The 16,886-nt window shown below is 44.5% G+C and overlaps 1 protein-coding gene across 7 annotated transcripts in view; it reads right to left on the reverse strand.

Annotated features, from left to right (window-relative positions):
• Positions 1 to 16,886, reverse strand: part of ST3GAL3 (ST3 beta-galactoside alpha-2,3-sialyltransferase 3) — a 210,938-nt gene that overhangs the window by 58,484 nt on the left and 135,568 nt on the right. For all 7 annotated transcript variants that reach the window (XM_054073724.1, XM_054073727.1, XM_054073722.1 and 4 more), the window contains one exon: positions 5,546 to 5,609. In XM_054073724.1, coding sequence (XP_053929699.1) covers positions 5,546 to 5,609 — 64 coding nt within the window. The remainder of the gene's footprint in view (positions 1 to 5,545; positions 5,610 to 16,886) is intronic.

The following is a 16,886-nucleotide window of genomic DNA, read 5'->3' on the forward strand; positions in this document are numbered from 1 at the left end:
CATATGATGAAGAAGTGGTGAGTTCTTGGACTTTACCTGGGTTCTGCACATCAGGTGTGTACATTAAATCGGGGCTGCCTGGCCTGTTTTACTCAAGACAGGCAGAAAGGCGAGCTATCGGTCTCACCAGCTTTAGCAGTCACACTGTGGAACAGTAAGCGGATTGCAGGGCCACCCCGATGGCACTGTGAAAGGGAAACATTCAGCAGGGACGTCAGGTACCTGACCTCACATCCTGACCAGAAGTTTGGACACTTGGCGCCAGCGTAGCTGGGCTCCTTCAGAGCCAGTGTTGACTGACAACGCCTGAGCATGGGAAAGCTGCAAAGTCACTGCTGGTTCCAGGCAAGTTTCTGGCTGAAGAAACACACAGTGCAGGGAGCATCAGTTACAGCTCAATTGTTTCTTCACAAAGAGGTGTGCAAAAACCTTTTTGTTTGTTTACATAGGATGTCAAAGCCATATTTCTTCTCCAGAAGAGCTCAAGGACTGAACACATTGGACACAGCCCAGGTTCCAGTTTGCTACCTGGGTGGTATGAATGAGGGTCATGGACTTTCCACACCAGAAAGACCTTCCCTAAAGCCCTAAGCTGGGAGCTGCAGCCAGAGTTCATCTACACCGAAACAGGGATTCACACAGATTTTCTTGAACAATATAGCACTGTAAACATATGTGTGTGTTATAGCAACTGCTACTTCCTCCTCCTTTCTTATCAAAGTGCTTTAGGGATTTGTCAGGGGAGAAAAACCACAAAAGCTTGCCTTTAAGCAACCTTAGAGCTAAAGACTTTGAGGAGAGATATAACAGAATAATTAAAACCCACATCTTTAGGGTAACTGGTGCTAAGGGAGGCTTAGGATATTCTGGTTTGATCTGGCTGCTGCTACTTAAACTGGTGCTATCAGCCTGAGACCGAGGAACATCTCTTCTCCTGCTCTATCAAGTTCCTTCCTCACTGGTTGTTATACACTGTATTTGTAAAGACTCCTCTAGGTTATAAACTCACTCTCAGTTTTTCTTCATTACCACCTGGAGGCCACAGAAAAGGGCCAGCCAGGCTTTTATATTTGTATCTTTTCATGGAAATTTACAGGTCATCTATCACCATGGAGATTTAACCTCAAAATCCACTGAAAGCCCAGGCAGCAGAAGAGCCATAGAGCTAGAAACCAAGCCCTGATCCATTTGCAGAAGGAGGAGTCAGTAAAACAAGCAGTGAACATGTGAGGAATGTCAGCCAGGAAAAGCCAACAGGAGAACTCCGAAGCGTCTAAGACAAGGCCCACCAAGATCCGCATTAGAGAGAAAGGCATGGCAGCAGTGAAGGAAGAGGATGCTAATTCTGAAATGCTCTGATCTCCAATCTTCTCCAGAAAAGCACATGGGTGAGTTGCAGCTACACTCACAAACACGACGGCAGCATTACCTGTCCCCTGCCCCGGAGCAGAAGCAGATTATAAACAGTTCAAAACAACAGTGCCCTAATAAGGAGTCATGAGGAAAACTAAGAAAGCAAGGCATCACTTACACCATGTTACAGGCGTGAACTAGAGCATTTGTTCACATGCCCTCCAGCTGCTGCTAGTTATTAAGACATCTCTACTCACAATGGAGAGATTAGCTGGAGTGAGTTGGCTGAGCTGCTTTGGGATGATGAAAAGTGTACACATACCTGGAAGGATTGGGTTTGCCTCATTTCAGCACCATGTCGGTACATCGTGTCAGGAAAGGTGCATCAGGATGCCCTTTTGGCACAGGGATAATCAAACAAATCAGTTCATTTCCAGGGCTCATGGGAGGGAAGTGAAGGTAAGATCGCAAGGGACAGCTTTGTGAAGGAGGACAGAAATGGAAAAGCTTGGGTGGGGACAAAACCAAAGGCTTGGTGTAGATCCCCCACCATACAACTCTAATCCCCTCTTTCCTTCCTGTGCTCTCACGCACTGCTCTGACCTCACCTCTCCTGCCTCTCCCACCCTTCCCCTGGGAAAGCCGCATTCAGCGTGTGGTTACATGAAGACTTGCTTCAATAGGCTCGGCAGCGCTCGCCCTCCCCACCCATCCCCAGCCCTCTGCCTGTCATGTTGCTGTTGCAGCGCTCTGCCAATGCAACTCTTCAGTGGGAGGAGAGCTCTATAAATGAGGTCACTGGAATGACCTAGGTTAAGAGAAAAACTTAAACCGGAATAGTTTCTGTGACCCATTCTCAAGTCCCTCTTCAAACAATAGCAGCAGCCCAAGTAGAAGGTGTGGAGCTACAATCTGAGAACAGGCAGCAGCAAATACAACTTCTTAGACTGGCTTTGCCAAGAGTGAAAGCATTGGCATAACTCCATCCTGAAGAGAAGGTGAACCTGGAGCTTTCTCCCTACAGCCCACTAGATTTCTGAGAATCTGTAGGTGGAAAGGTTCACAACATCTCTCAAGTCCCTTGTACCTCATGGACTTCTGTGTCTCTTATCCAACTCTTTCACAGTAATGCACTCTTCCAGCCCTTAATCATAGAATCACAGAACCACAGAATGGTTTGGGCTGGAAGGGACCTTTAAAGATCCCTTAAGTCAAGGTGTTTCCAGTCGCTCTGAGGTGGTAAGCAAAGGGGAGAGGTCTAGACTTTCTCCTCGACCCACTGAGCAGTCAGGCAGTAAGCCAAACCTCAAAGCCCTGCTCCCAGCACACTGGAGCTGCCACAGAGAGGAACTGTTGGACTCTTCTTTGAGCTTGAGACAAGATGAGAAAGTAGCTAACCTTCCCTCATCAGTCTGCTCCATTAACTCTTCTGGAATCCAAGATAGCAGATACCCGTTGCTCCTGGCATTGTAATCCATTGCAAATCACAGCTGAAAAACATTTTGGGATGCAGACCCAAGTCTTCATCTACGCCCTACTCACCAAGCAGGTTTCCAAGAGCAGCACTGTGGTAGCCATAACACCTCCTACAGTATCCAAGATCGCTCTAATCACAAACCCTCTGTCACAACTCCATCCAACTACTGCTTTAGGCTCTCACTTTGTGACTTGTTATCCCAAGCCTTTCTTGTCCCTTTCTTTCACCCCAGGTTCAATTTTTATCTTTCCTATCTAGGACCTGCTCACTTGGAAGAGCTCTGAGAGGTATTCGACTGTGAGGCATAAGTACTACACAACCAACATCCACTGCTCTGCATTTACCTCCAAAGTTTCCAGGAAAACAGCAGTTCCCCAAGATAACCGTGTATTTACCACCAGACACACCACCAAAACTTGTTACTGCAATACTATAGAAATCTAGCTTGTTCCTTAGGTCTTGTTCATACTTGATAACTCGGAGACTTTACATCCGTTTCATGAAGGCCGAGTGTTAGGTCTTTCCTATCTCTGCACCAAACCCAATATAAAGAATGCAAACCCAAAACAAGCAGCTCATGCTAAACTGGCTCTTTCACAGCCTCCTAAGAAATTGCTTTAAACAACCAAATCAAAACACGTTCCACTCCTCAAAAAACAGGTGAACAGCAAGAGTCACAATTCCATTAACCTTCCCTGCAAGAATCTTCCACCTGCCCTCATGTCATCAACACTAATTTTCCGTGAGTAACCTTGTGAAAGAGTCTACATGTGGATTTTTCAACAGATTAAAATCTTAACTCTCCAACCAGGGCTGAGATAAACCTCAGATGGGTGAGACTCAGTTGTGTGCAAAATCTCTAAGAAGGTCATTTGTAAAATGATTTTGCCTTCTGGACATCATTTCTCAAGTTAATCCCAACTCTGAAGGCTAACCTTATCCGGCATTGCTGTGAGGCAAGGCAAACTTCAAAGCAGCTTAAATCAGCACATGGATTGCAAAAAACTAAGAATAAACTTTCACAAAGAGACTAACTCCAAACACTAACTACAGCAGGCAAGAGCTACAACCAACGTCAGATGTGTGGAAGAAAGACTGGGAGAGCTTATGAACTTTGCCATGGAAAAGTGGGCAGAAGAGGAGCTGGATCAGGATGAAACCAGTATGTTTAGAAAGCAAGAACTGTGCTGTTAGCCTGGGTTCAAGGAAGCATCACTGCTTGAAAAGGCACAGTAGCAGGACTTTGAAAAGATATCTTTTCCCAGTAATAAACCTCTGTCAGCTTCTGAAGGAAACCACCTCTAAACTAACCCTGGCACTAATGGAAAACTGCAGGGCAAAAGGAGGGAATGATGAAAAAACAAAGATAGGAAAGACTAAAGGACTATCATTGGGGAGCTCATCGTAAACATGCCAGTGAGTTTCTGAAGCAACCTTTGTGGCGACCAATCCCAATCCCCTTCCCTCTCTTAGCAGCTCTAGACTGGATGGGAGGCTACAGCGAACGTCACTGACGTGAAACCACAGGCGCTTCGTGAAAGCAAACTCTGCCCAGCGAAACACTGAGAGGTGTGGTTTGCGGTACTTTGTCAAACAAGCTCTTTTCAGACAGATGTTGAAGTCTCACTTTGCCTGTGGCTTGTGGTGTTCCTCTAAGGGTACTGTTCTTGGATCATAGCTGATAGCAATTGTGCGTAGGTAAAGCAACCTTATAAAAGGTAAGGTTAGGACAGAACCAGTTGAGGATCTCACCAGCAAGGTGACATCCTCCTGGCCAGGGCTGCCTGACCGTATGACACTGCCAGTCACCTTAATCGCAATTGTGAGTGGTATTTTATTTTTATTATTATTGTTCTTGAGACTGTTAGGTTTGTAAGTACTTAATCTGAGACTATTTGAATAAAGTGAGAACTATTAGGTTTCATATAGTGAGTTTTAGTAAATATCCAGATGTTTGATCGGTTTAACTCTTCACCTATGGGAGTTCTTCCTTTATTTCTTATTTTCAAACACTGTTGTGTGGACATTGGTCTGGCATTGCACAAAACCTACTTTAAACAGTTAGGTAGAAGTAGGGCAGCTGGGGAGGAATCTGGGAATTATTCTAGCCCAGATCCATCCTTGACAGCCTGAGCCTTTACCAACACATAACCCCTCAGGGTATTTGGGTTATGACAATCTCTACAATAGGACTGCAGAATCAACGGAGCTTCTTCTAAAGGCATCAATTCAAATACCACAGGTCCCAGGAGACTGTTTTCACACCCTGGCACAGGCTTGGCCAACACAATCCTACATTCCTTGGTCAAGAGGGAGGCTTCAGTGAAACATTGTTAAAACAAGCCAGTTCCTTCTTTCCTCTTAAGAGTTTCTTGCGATTCTGTTGCTTTGTCAGAAAGGTTGAAAAAGAATAATGTATTTATTGAAACCCTGCTATTGACTTATTTAAAAAGGAGGCAGGAGAGTGCATTGTGACACCACAAGAAACAAAGGATTAGGAAACAGTCAAAAGGTAAATGCTTTTTTTCTGCCTCTGTTTGACTTAACAGAGGTTTCCAAAGTTTACAGTTTTATTGGAAAGTGGATCCAGTTTCCAGCTTCTGATCTACCTCCAAAGCTCAGTCAAATTTACCACCAATAATTTCTGGCAAACTTTACTTAGGACATGTCAAAAACAATCACTTCTATTCCTTCTATTTAAAGGTCTCACCTTACCTGTCAAGAGCTGGAGTTAGACGGTAATCTTTGGTAGCTGACAGGATGGCTTTGATCAGATTATCTGCAGAGAAAAGAAGAAGACATCAGGAACAAGTCCTCACTTCTAACAGAAATGAAAACCAAAGTGTCGTAAAGCATCAGAAGCGGTTACTCAGAGGAACTCAAATAAATTACACATCAGCAATAAAACTTTAACTTGCATATTCCTATTTTCTCTGGAAAATGACCTTCATGTACATGCTGCAAAGACATGTGCTGTGCCGAATTCTGATGCGGAGGGCAAATGCCTTGCATGGAGAGTGACAGGGAACACACAGAGTACAGTTTAAGGCAGTGGTTTCATGCCCACTCCCCTGAGACTGCAGTTTCACAAACACTTCAGGTGTCTAAAAGCCAGTATCACTGTCAGTGATTGCTTTCACGAAAGCTTTTGAGCAGCTGTGCAGTGAACTGCACGCAGGAATGGAACTAGGTTATAACTAATGTCTTTTATCTTCCTGGGTTACTTCTAGTTTAGGTTCAGTTCCTCAGTCTGGGTTTATTCATGGCAGAATTCAATTAAACCATCATAGTTGCTTAAAGAAATGCCCATGGAACCACAACCTATGCTGATACCCAGTGAATGCTGCAGCAACCAGATGGTATCAGTTATGCAGGCACGGACACACACAAATTAAATGCATTAAACTGTAGAAGCACAATGATTACACATAAATAATGCTATGGACTATGGAAATTTTCACATCTGCTTCCTTCTAAGTTCTGTCCTTTGTCCCTCATTTTTCCACCTCTATCCCCAAAAAGGTCCAAACTTCTTTATCATGGTCTGTCTAGGGCCAAGAGGCAGCAATGCTTCTTGGACATTAGTAAGAATTTCTTCACCATGAGAGTGGTGAGGCCCTGGCCCAGGTAGGTTGTGGCTGCCCCATCCCTGGAGGTGTTCAAGTCCAGGTTGGATGGGGCATTGGGCAGCCTGATCCAGTGGGATGTCCCTGCCCATGGCAGGGGGGTTGGAACTACATGATCTTTAAGGTGCCTTCCAGGCCTAACTATACTATGATACTACGAATGCTTTGGCTAGTCTGGATTTACAAATGCACCAGTAACTTCAGAACGGCTGTACTTGGGTCCGGCAAAAAGTCTATCTGTCTCCAAATACTGACTCTAACTGTGACCTTAAGTAAATGCCTAAAAGAAGCATAAAAGCAAAGTAAACAGACGTAATAATTCCCTGAAATTCTCTTCTACCTTTTAATTATTTTCCAATCAGGGATTTCATGTGTCTGGTAGATCTTCTACATATCTGTCAACCCTCAGTGATTTCTCTTCTGTGAGCTCAGAATCCTCCTGGATCCACATGGACTTTCAATTGCTTCCCTTTCCTAATCATGAACATAGTTTTTCTGAGCTTCATTTATACTGGAAGAGATTGTGAACAATCAGTCCCCTTCCACTTTCCTTGGGATACTGTAAATACCTATCACATCCTTCCCTTAAACATATCGGCCAACTAGTTCCAAAGTCCTTAGGAAACAACCAGTCAAAACGAATAAATAACTCTAATTTCTTTATAATAGAATGAAAATGGCACAGGAACATTAAGAAAACTGACGTCAAGTGATTGTTTACAGTGAACTTAAATAGTTTTCTTGATAGACACAACTTACTGCAATCAGCACAGTTAGAGGAGCCCCTTTCAAATAAAGAGTTCCATTCTTATTAATGATATCCCTCTGCAGAAATCACAGGACAAGAGTTGGGGATGAACACACAAGCTTTTGAACCTGACAAGAAGGTGGTCAGAGACACAAGGCTGACAAACAAAGGTGATAAACAAAAAATGCTGATGGTCACTTTTTAATTAGGGGAATTTTTAGCCATGGCATTACTGAGCCCCTGCCAACCACTACAAGCTGGGAGCTCTGATTACTTTCAGATTGTATTTTGGAGTGGAGCAAGGAAAGAGGCAATTTGTATGGAAAAAGCAAATTACTTTGCTAACAAAACAGTGGTTTTGTTTAATTTTCCTTCATCTGAAGAATTTATTTTGACGCATTGGCAGCAGGCTCCTTCTCCAACAGGAATGCTGTTTCCCTATGTCTGCTGTAACAGCAGTAGGTTGCTGTGACCTCTAATGGCACCATGCCATGGTCTTCTCCTTGGCCTGTCTCGTACATTGACTTTTACTGGACAGTATATGTTACTGTGGTTGTTCTCCCACACTCAGAAAGGAGATCAAAGGATTGCATGTCAGACTGCAACCTGCGTCTACCAAGCTTTTCTTATGACAGTTTGGCTCTGCCACCCACAAGTTAACACCCCACACTACTTGGAGGCCAGTTGTTATACTATATTAAAAAGCATATTAAAGGAATACAGTTCGCTAATGCACTCCAATAATTCTGTTTTCCTCATCTTGCCAGCTAATTAGTAATGCCTTCATAGTGAATGCTCAGGAATGAAATACAACTGCTTTAGGGCTGGATATGGCAGCATTTAGGATGGGGATGCTCTTTGTTCCCATAATTCAGAGGGAAAACACAAGATATTGGACATTCAGTACAGACGACGAATGGCCAAATGGGAGATATCGCTTCAGCAGTCCAACAACACATTGAAACAAAGAGGTTTGGAAGTTGCGCAAATCAGAGTGTTCTCATTCAAAACTGCTGAATGAAGCTCAACAAAAGGCAAAATACTTCACTGCCAAGCGTTGACTCGCAGCAGGAATGAAGGTGGTGCAGATGTCCTCAGTGCTAGTTCATCTAGTCCAGCATCCTCATCGGAAGCCATGAGCACTAACACCAAAAGCCAATGGCCTGGGCAGGGGAGAAGCACTACATCTCTTTGACTGAGCCACAACTCTAGAAGATGGACACTACACTGCTGCTGAGGTGGTCACTTTCATTTGTGACCTTGCTCACCGGCACCAGGATGAAAGGCAAAGATCTCCTTCAGAAGGAGCTTCTGCAGCATCTCGGGGCAAGGTTTATAGGATTAGCAGATGCTGCTGTGGCTGATCTGCAACACTCCACAAGACAATAAAGATACTTAAAGATCCTACCAATGGTTCTCTATTGTAACCACAGCTTAGTCAAGGTGGAGAGTCACTTGAAACCACCACTACAAAGACTACTATCTCAGATTGCTACCTGCAGGCCACAAAGCAGTGTTCATCTCCAGAACACGAATAAATAGAATGAGGGATCAGGAAAGCAGGTGCGATATGTAAAGTTAATTGATGGAGCATGCTTTTTCCAGGGTGAAAAATTGAAAGGGTGATGAGTATACACTGCCTTATATACCTGTGACTAAGTGATAATAATGGGTGCAAATGCTACAAAGAAAAATTCCTTCCTGTTTTAAGTAACAGGATTTGTGCACAGTCACTGGCTAAACACTGATCTGTCAGGGAGTGAAAGCAGGGCTTGCAAGGGTAAAATAAAGGCCAAGTCTTCAAGACCCAAGCCACTGAGACTGCTCCAGTATAAGCACAACAGAGAATCATAGAATGGTTTGGGTTGGAAGGGACCTTGAAGCCCATCCAGTTCCAACCCCCCTGCCATGGGCAGGGCCACCTCCCACTGGATGAGGCTGCTCAAGGCCTCATCCAACCTGGCCTCCAACCATGCCTTCTCTGGGCAACTTGTGCCAGTGCCTCGCAGGAAAACATTCCTCCCTAAGGTCTAATTTAAATCTCCCCTCTTTCAGCTTAAAACATTTCCCCCTCATCCTATCCCTGTACTCTCTTATAAAAAGTCCCTACTCAGCTTTCCTGTAGCCCCTTTCAGTTCTGGAAGGCTGCTCTAAGGTCTCCCTGCAGCCTTCTCTTCTCCAGGCTGTACAACTCCAACTCTCAGCCTGTACTTGTACGAGAGGTGCTTCAGCCCTCGGATGATCTCCGTGGCCTCGTCTGAACTCACTCCAACAGTTTCACATCTTTTGTGTGCTGAGGACTCCAGAGCTGAAGAGAGGATTCCAGGTAAGGTCTCACAAGAGTGGAGTAGAGGGGTGGAATGTGATCTAGGCAACAACAGACACGTTCTGTCTTCATGCAGTAGCTTCTGGGCAGATTCAAAAAGCTGCCTTACGGAACAAAGGCAGAAAGGCTACCTAACCAGTTTTGATGTTGCGTACATCGATGCTAAACTTCTAAACCACTTATACTAAACCATTATCTGGTTTAGTAGCAAACCTGATCTGCAGGAGACCTGGCATGCTGCACCTCAGCCACCAAACCCCTCCACTGGGGACAGCAGTGGGAAGAGCTGGCACTCAGGGCAGCGAGTTCTCTGGGGTGGGCAAGTTCTGAAGGGAAAGAGACAGAGTTCATGATTGGGACCTGCTTGCACTGAACACAGCAAAGAACAAAGAACGGAGCAACCCAACATCAGTATTTCAGGGAAGCACATTTTGTTCCCGATAACTGTCAGCTTTTCTCTGTTGATCCATCCATTTTAATTTCTGTTTTTCAAAAAGGCACCAGCTGCGCGTGGCCCTTGCTTTAACATGGAACCATATTTAAAAGAAAGATTGTTTTATCAGGGCAACAGCTATGCAAACAATTTGTTTTGATTTTTTTTTTGGCAGATGGTTTACCCAGGCTGTGCAGAAACCATGGTGTCGATGCAGACACAATGCTAGCCCAGGCACAACCTCTTTCTTGCTTGGCAAATGACAAAACCAGACACAGTGGTGGGTGTGCTCTGCCTTGTACACCAACGCACCGAGGAGGGGCCAGGAGGAGCCTGAGTGTACATGTCCTGAATACTACAAAGGAAAAAATCCTTCCTGTTACAAGCAGCAGGTATGTAGGCACTCACCTCTTGCTTCCAGGGCCCAGGCACATGGCCAGCTCAGGTGTAACAGAATTCCTTAGCTCAGACACATTCCCATTCAAACAGGTCTCTCATTCTTTGAGGAACATTTCCAATACGGAAAAGTTTCAGCTACTTTTCTTCAACGCAGAACCCCAGCAAACAGCCCAGCAGACAAACACGTCGCAGCATCATATGCCAGAAACACGAACCACAGAGAGCACGGTTCAAAAACCTGCAGGGCTCTGTGGAAGGCCAGCTCAGAACAAGCAGAAGGCACTACCTGCCATTCATTGCTGACACAGAGGTGGCTCCCGCAGACGCAGCAGCTCTACGTCATGTTCAGCCCAGGCGAGGACAGCTGGCAGCACTACATCATGGTTAACTTGCACTCGCCATGGAATGCTTCAAACACACTGAGCAGACCACATCCAAATAGTATGGAAAAACCATGGACTTCTTCCCCGTCACTCTCCTCCTGTAACCAGGATGGGTTCACCTTCAAAAAGTGTGGAATCATTGGCCTCTTCCCAGCTGCCAACAGCCAGCCCAGCAAGTACTAATGAGCTGCATGGCTTGTGAAATCCAAACTTCCCACTGGAAACTCCACTCAAACAGCAAACTTGTCTAATGCCACTCATCCAACAGCTGGTAATCACTTCAAGGCTGAGTAAACCAAACAGCAATATCGCTTCCTTGTGTACTGTTCCTCTTACTCATCCTCACAAGACTCGAGGTAAATGTTATCAGTACTAATGCCTCCCTCCTGTCTGTAGTCAAACACTGATGTTTAAATGGCAATGGCAGTACCATCATCCATCTGTAGGGCTACAGATGTCAGCTGACCTGGGAGCGGAACACATCCCTGCAGCAGCTCACTGCAGTCCATTCCTTGTGTTAGCTCCAATAGTTCATGTCACAAAGAGCAAACTGGAATGCACTGGCTCCGCTTACCAGAAACCACCTCTATGGTAGGTGTAAGAATCATCTATATACATATGTTATACACGGGAAGGAAGGCAGGTGTTTAATTCGAGTTGAGGTATTGGGCAAATGAACTTATTCCAACAGTAAAAATATGTGGCTTTCATGCAGCTCCTTCAAGTCAAAGCCTATAAGGTGACACGTACACACGCACGTGTAAATACACATGCATATTCCTGAATTCACCCTCTCAGGTTCTCCTCATGTCTGAAAGCAGTAAAGGTCTTTATATTCTGAGAGAATCAATCCTACTGAAGATCACAAAGCAAGCAAGTGACATAGCTAGGAACAGAACAAGGCCTTCAACTCTGAGATAAGGAGCCCCTGCAAAGGCTTTCATCTTCAGAAAACCCTCTGGCTTACATGTTCTTCACATGGGTCTGCTACCATCCTTTAACGATTAATTAATGGAAATGAACATGAATATCATGCATTTTCACCCTCATTTTCTCCCATTATTACATAAAGAACACATCACCAGGGCAAGCAATCTGCTGCAGTTCTCTGCAAGCACAGTGTGTTTATTGTATTTTTTTCTTGTCATGGAGAATTTAGATTATTGGGAGAGCAGGAGATCACTTAACCCATTCATCTCTCAACCACTATGCATACACTATTACTATACAAACAAAGCGAGAAGCCTCTGCACATTTTCCTTCCATCTAGTGGAGGAGTTGACTACATTTATCTAAGAGTCCTGAGTTATCATGACATATCCTATCAGCTTTGCCTTATAACATCAAAAGATTCAAAAGCTGCTCAGGACTGCATGAGTTCTCTGAATGCAAGTATATCTTGACTTCATGTTGACCCTGAAATTCTCAGATATTTGGAAATACTAGAAGTAAATAGTTAGAAACTAGGCCGGCAGTGACCACACAGTGAGAATCAGCGGAGTCTCAATTCGAGCCTTTTTCTCTGTTATTTATGTGGAGGAGCAGAGACCTTCGCTATAAATGTCAACAACACTTAACATTGTTGTTTCTAATGCATAAGCTTCTCGCTTGTATCATTGAAAGAAGATGGGAGACCTTTCCACTCCACAGGGATTACTGCAGGCATCTCACAGGGTCTACTTTCTGTCAGCCTTGAAAGCAGGCAGGTTGGGCTGTTCACGCACTCTCAAGTCACCAAGAGGTTCTTTCCCTGCTCCTGCTGGCCACATAGTTTCTGATAAAAACCAGGATTCTGTTGGCCCTCTTGGCCACCTGGGCACACTGCTGGCTCTTGTTCAGCTGCCATTGACCAACATTCCCAGGTCCTTTTACACTGGGCAGCTTTCCAGCCACTCTTCCCCAAGCCTGGAGCGTTGCGTGGGATTGTTGTGACCTAAGTGCCTGACCCAGCACTTGGCCTTGTTGAATCTCATACAGTTGGCCTTGGCCCATTGATCCTGTAATTTTTCCAGTTGTCCATACCAGCCATCTTCCTCAAAGACTGGCAAGTCTACATGCCCTTGAGTATTTGACTATCATGCAATTAGGGTCAGGGAACAATGCTGCTGCAGTTCTTTGTGTTTGCCCTGCGATCTGTGGCCAATGCCCATCTCCTCAGCTGGACACCCAGCTGCACGCATCTAGCCAGCACTTCTGCACGACACTGTGATCGGCTTCGGGGATTACAGCGACCAGAGTGATGTTGATAGACATCCCAAAAGCGTGCCAGTCTCCTCTGGGTCCTTGTCCTACAATAACAGAATGCCATGTGTGTGTCAGCTTCACGGGGAGGGTAAACTAAACACTATCAATGCTATGGGTTAAACAAATCACAACATTTACAAACAAACTGGAAGCACAAACGCACCGTGAACATTTTTTTTATACTACTCAGCTCTGTATAAAGTTTCTTCTTCAGCATTTTTTTCCTTAAGATCTCACTCCATCAAGCTGAGAAGCAACCTTTTACAGAGGGATGTGCCACTCTGGTGCCCAGCATGAAGCCATGGACCCAAATCCCACCATATATTCTGTCGTCCAACTCTCCCTCAGAAACACTGTGCCCAGCTGTAGAACAGACAACATCACCTGCATTTCTGTGAAGCTGTGAATCCAGTGAGTACTTACAGATATTTTAAGTCTGAAATTCCCTTTTCCTTGATCAGCTGACTTTATGAGGTCTGTACAGGAGAAAAGAAGCTACAAAGACTTCCAGAACTTAGAAGAAAATTGCAAACACATGAACTGGCTCTCAAAGACAGTTAACTACAAACTGCAGGAATCTGTCCCCACTTCAGCACATAAGAGTGAATACAAGCAAATGGTTTCTTAAAAATCATAAAATCATTAAGGTTGGAAAAGGTCTCTAAGATCATCCAGTTCAACAATCAGCCCAACACCATTGTGCCTAGTACTCCATGTCCTGAACTGCCATGTCTACATGCTTTTTGAACACTTTCAGGGAAGGAGACTCCACCTCCCCGGGTAGCCTCTGCTGGTGCTTGACCACTCTTTCAGTAAATAAATGTGTTTTAATATCTAATCTAAACCACCCTGGCACAACTTGAGTCCTATTGCTTGTTACGTGGGAGAAGAGACCGGTACCCACCTCGCTACAACCTCCTTTCAGGGAGCTGTAGACAGCAATGAGGGCTCTCTCTTCAGCCTCCTTTCCTCCAGGCTAAACAGCCTCAGTTCTCTCAGCTGCTCCTCCTAAGACTTGTTCTCCAGCTCCATCACCAACTTCATTACCCTTCTTGCGTACACACTTCAGCCCCTCAATGTCCTTCTTGTGCTGAGTGGCCCAAAACTGAACACAACATTCGAACTGTGGCTTCACCAATGCCGAGTACAGGGGCACAATTCCTACCATGCTCCTCCCTCCTGCTGGCCACACAAGATTTCTGATAAAAGCCAGGATGCCATTGGCCTTCTTGGCCACCTGGGCCACTGCTGGCTCATGTTCAGCTGCGGTCAACCAATACCCACAGGTCCTTTTCCCCCTGAGTAGCTTTCCAGCCACTCTTCCCCAAGCCTGGAGCATTGCAGGGGTTGTTGTGACCCAAGCACCTGACCCAGCACTTGGCCTTGTTGAATCTCATACAATTGGCCTTGGCCCATCAATCCACCCTGTCCAGATCCCCGTGCCTTCCAGAAGACAGCTGTGCCAGCTTAGGAGGTTTACTTCAGATACACCTTACTAACAACAGGACTTTAAACTGCCACTTCTTCCAAATATCACAATATTTTCGTTAATGACTTTTGAAGTTATAAGACAACATGCACATAGCGCTGCGTAGCTACAGAACACAAAACAAAAGAAAAAAAGAAAGACTGAAGACCCATGGTACATTCCCTAATAGTTTTAGGGAAAGCTGGCATACATTACATGTGAGCTCCAGAAAGCCCTTAAGGCCCTTTTTATAACAAGATAAAAATAAATACATAACATTTGGACTTTTGATTTACATTGTAGTTTTGGAGCCTTCAGAGATTTTTTTTTTCCCAAGCTTTTCTTCCCATCCAGGAGTTTGGTTTTTCGGAATCCAAGCTTAGTTCCTAACATGATCCCAGGGCTTGGAAAGTTGGAACATTAATTTAAAAGACAATTATGGCAAAAAAATAGGCAACATTTTGCTATAACCAGGCATTAACCATTTTGGTACAAACTCAACTCTGATGCAGAGGCAGCAATAAAGCCTGCAGAAGCAGGGTAGTTCCCGCCAAATGAAAATGAACCCTGAGAGATTAACAATGTGATGTCCAACGACAAGTAGGAAAATAAATATACTTGTTACAGTGGGCTCTTTTTCCTTTTGTTGCTGTATTTTTGATGCCCCTGCAAGGGTTACCAGGCAACATCTTCAAGGCCAAAAATCTCAGTAACCACTACAGTGATTTCTAAATGCCCTGACCCCTGCAGAAGAATTAAGATGTGGCACTTCAAAACACAACCACGAGAGAAGACCTGCTCTTCCCTCTAGGAGGTAAGTGATAGGAGTACTCATTTCTCAATTGTACTCCAACACCTCTGGGAAGAACTCCAACATGGAGTCACGCAATTAACTGCGAACTTGGGGTTTAAGACCTCCTTGGGGCACATTTCCCTTATTAGTAGGTCAGGAGAAAGACTGTTCTTCAAGCACATTCAACAGCAAAGCCTCAATTTCGATTGAAATAATGGACTGCACTGAAGGGTTGTGCTTTCATCAAGAGAGCTCAAGAATGACAGCCGATTTATTTAAAAATGTCCAGTATAACTTCCCTTTATAGGCTTTATCATAGAAAGGTTTGGGTTGGAAGGGACCTTAAAGACCATCCAGTTCCAACTACCCTGTCATGGGCAGGGACACCTCCTACCAGAGCAGGCTGCTCAAGGTCCCATCCAACCTGGCCGTGAACTCTTCCAGTGATGGGGCAGCCATGACTTCCCTGGGCAATCTGTGCCAGGGCCTCACCACCCTCTTTGTAAAAAATTTCTTCCTGATGTCTAATCTAAATCTTTCCCCTCCCAACTTAAAGCCTCATCCTACCACTCTGTGTCCTTGTAAAAAGTCCCTCTCCAGCTTTCCTGTAGACCCCATTTCAGGGGAAAGCTGCTATGAGGTCTCCTTGGAGCCTTCTCCAGGCTGAACAAGCCCAACTCTCTCAGCCTGTCCCATTCAGGAATGAGAAGCTGATACTCTACCTCTTCTTAAACTTGCACATTTTTTCCCTTCAAATGTCTCACTTAATTTCTTGAGGCTATAAAATCAGCTAGATTCCCTGGGGAAACACAACAGTTTTATAGATATATTCCCATGCGATAATGGCAACTATTACCAATTTTGGTCAAATATAAAATTCTAGTGGAAACCAGTTCAGAAATCTGCCTCAAACTCAAGAAGAAACAACAAGATTGTGTCAATACCTACTCTGAACAGAACTAACACATGCTTGTACTTCTTGCTTATTTCTTAAGGAAGAACAGATGAAGAACAAAAAAGCTCTCACAGTAAGAAAATCTTCAGTGCAACACAGCATAACTAACAAAATAAAGACAAAGTTAGAAAATTAAAACAGAAAATAGATACCCCCTTATAAAGCAGATCCAGTCAAATGCAGGGAAGGTGTTTGCATGTGGTACTCCAGCTTCTACAAAGAGCTGGAAGAGTAGGTTGGGAAAGACCTACTTTTCTGATAGTTTTTCTTTGGGTCAGCTGTAAATCTCAACTGTGATGTCCAAGTGAATATGTTTACTCAGAGATAAAGTATTGCTCATGCCAGGAAAGTTGATGTGCAAGAAAACGCTATGCAAGAAAAGAACAGGCATGAAAAGAGAAAAGATTTTCTCCTGATAACACTTTGATATGCCAACTTTTGCATGCCTTGAAAACCCAACGTTTTCAGTGGAGATGAATGACCTCTCCCCCACGAGACCCATGAAACCACTGCTAAGCAGAACTGAACCACAGTTCTTCCCAGAAGTACTAACACAAAAGAAAACATCCAAACAAAACTGAGTACAAGAACAATTAGCCATTGCACAATACATTTATTAGTGTTGGTGCTCTGGGCAAAGACTTCTTTCTCACCAAATGTGTCACCGATTCCAGAAGCCCC

Source organism: Cuculus canorus, chromosome 8, assembly GCF_017976375.1.
Source record: "Cuculus canorus isolate bCucCan1 chromosome 8, bCucCan1.pri, whole genome shotgun sequence".
Classification (NCBI taxonomy): domain Eukaryota; kingdom Metazoa; phylum Chordata; class Aves; order Cuculiformes; family Cuculidae; genus Cuculus; species Cuculus canorus.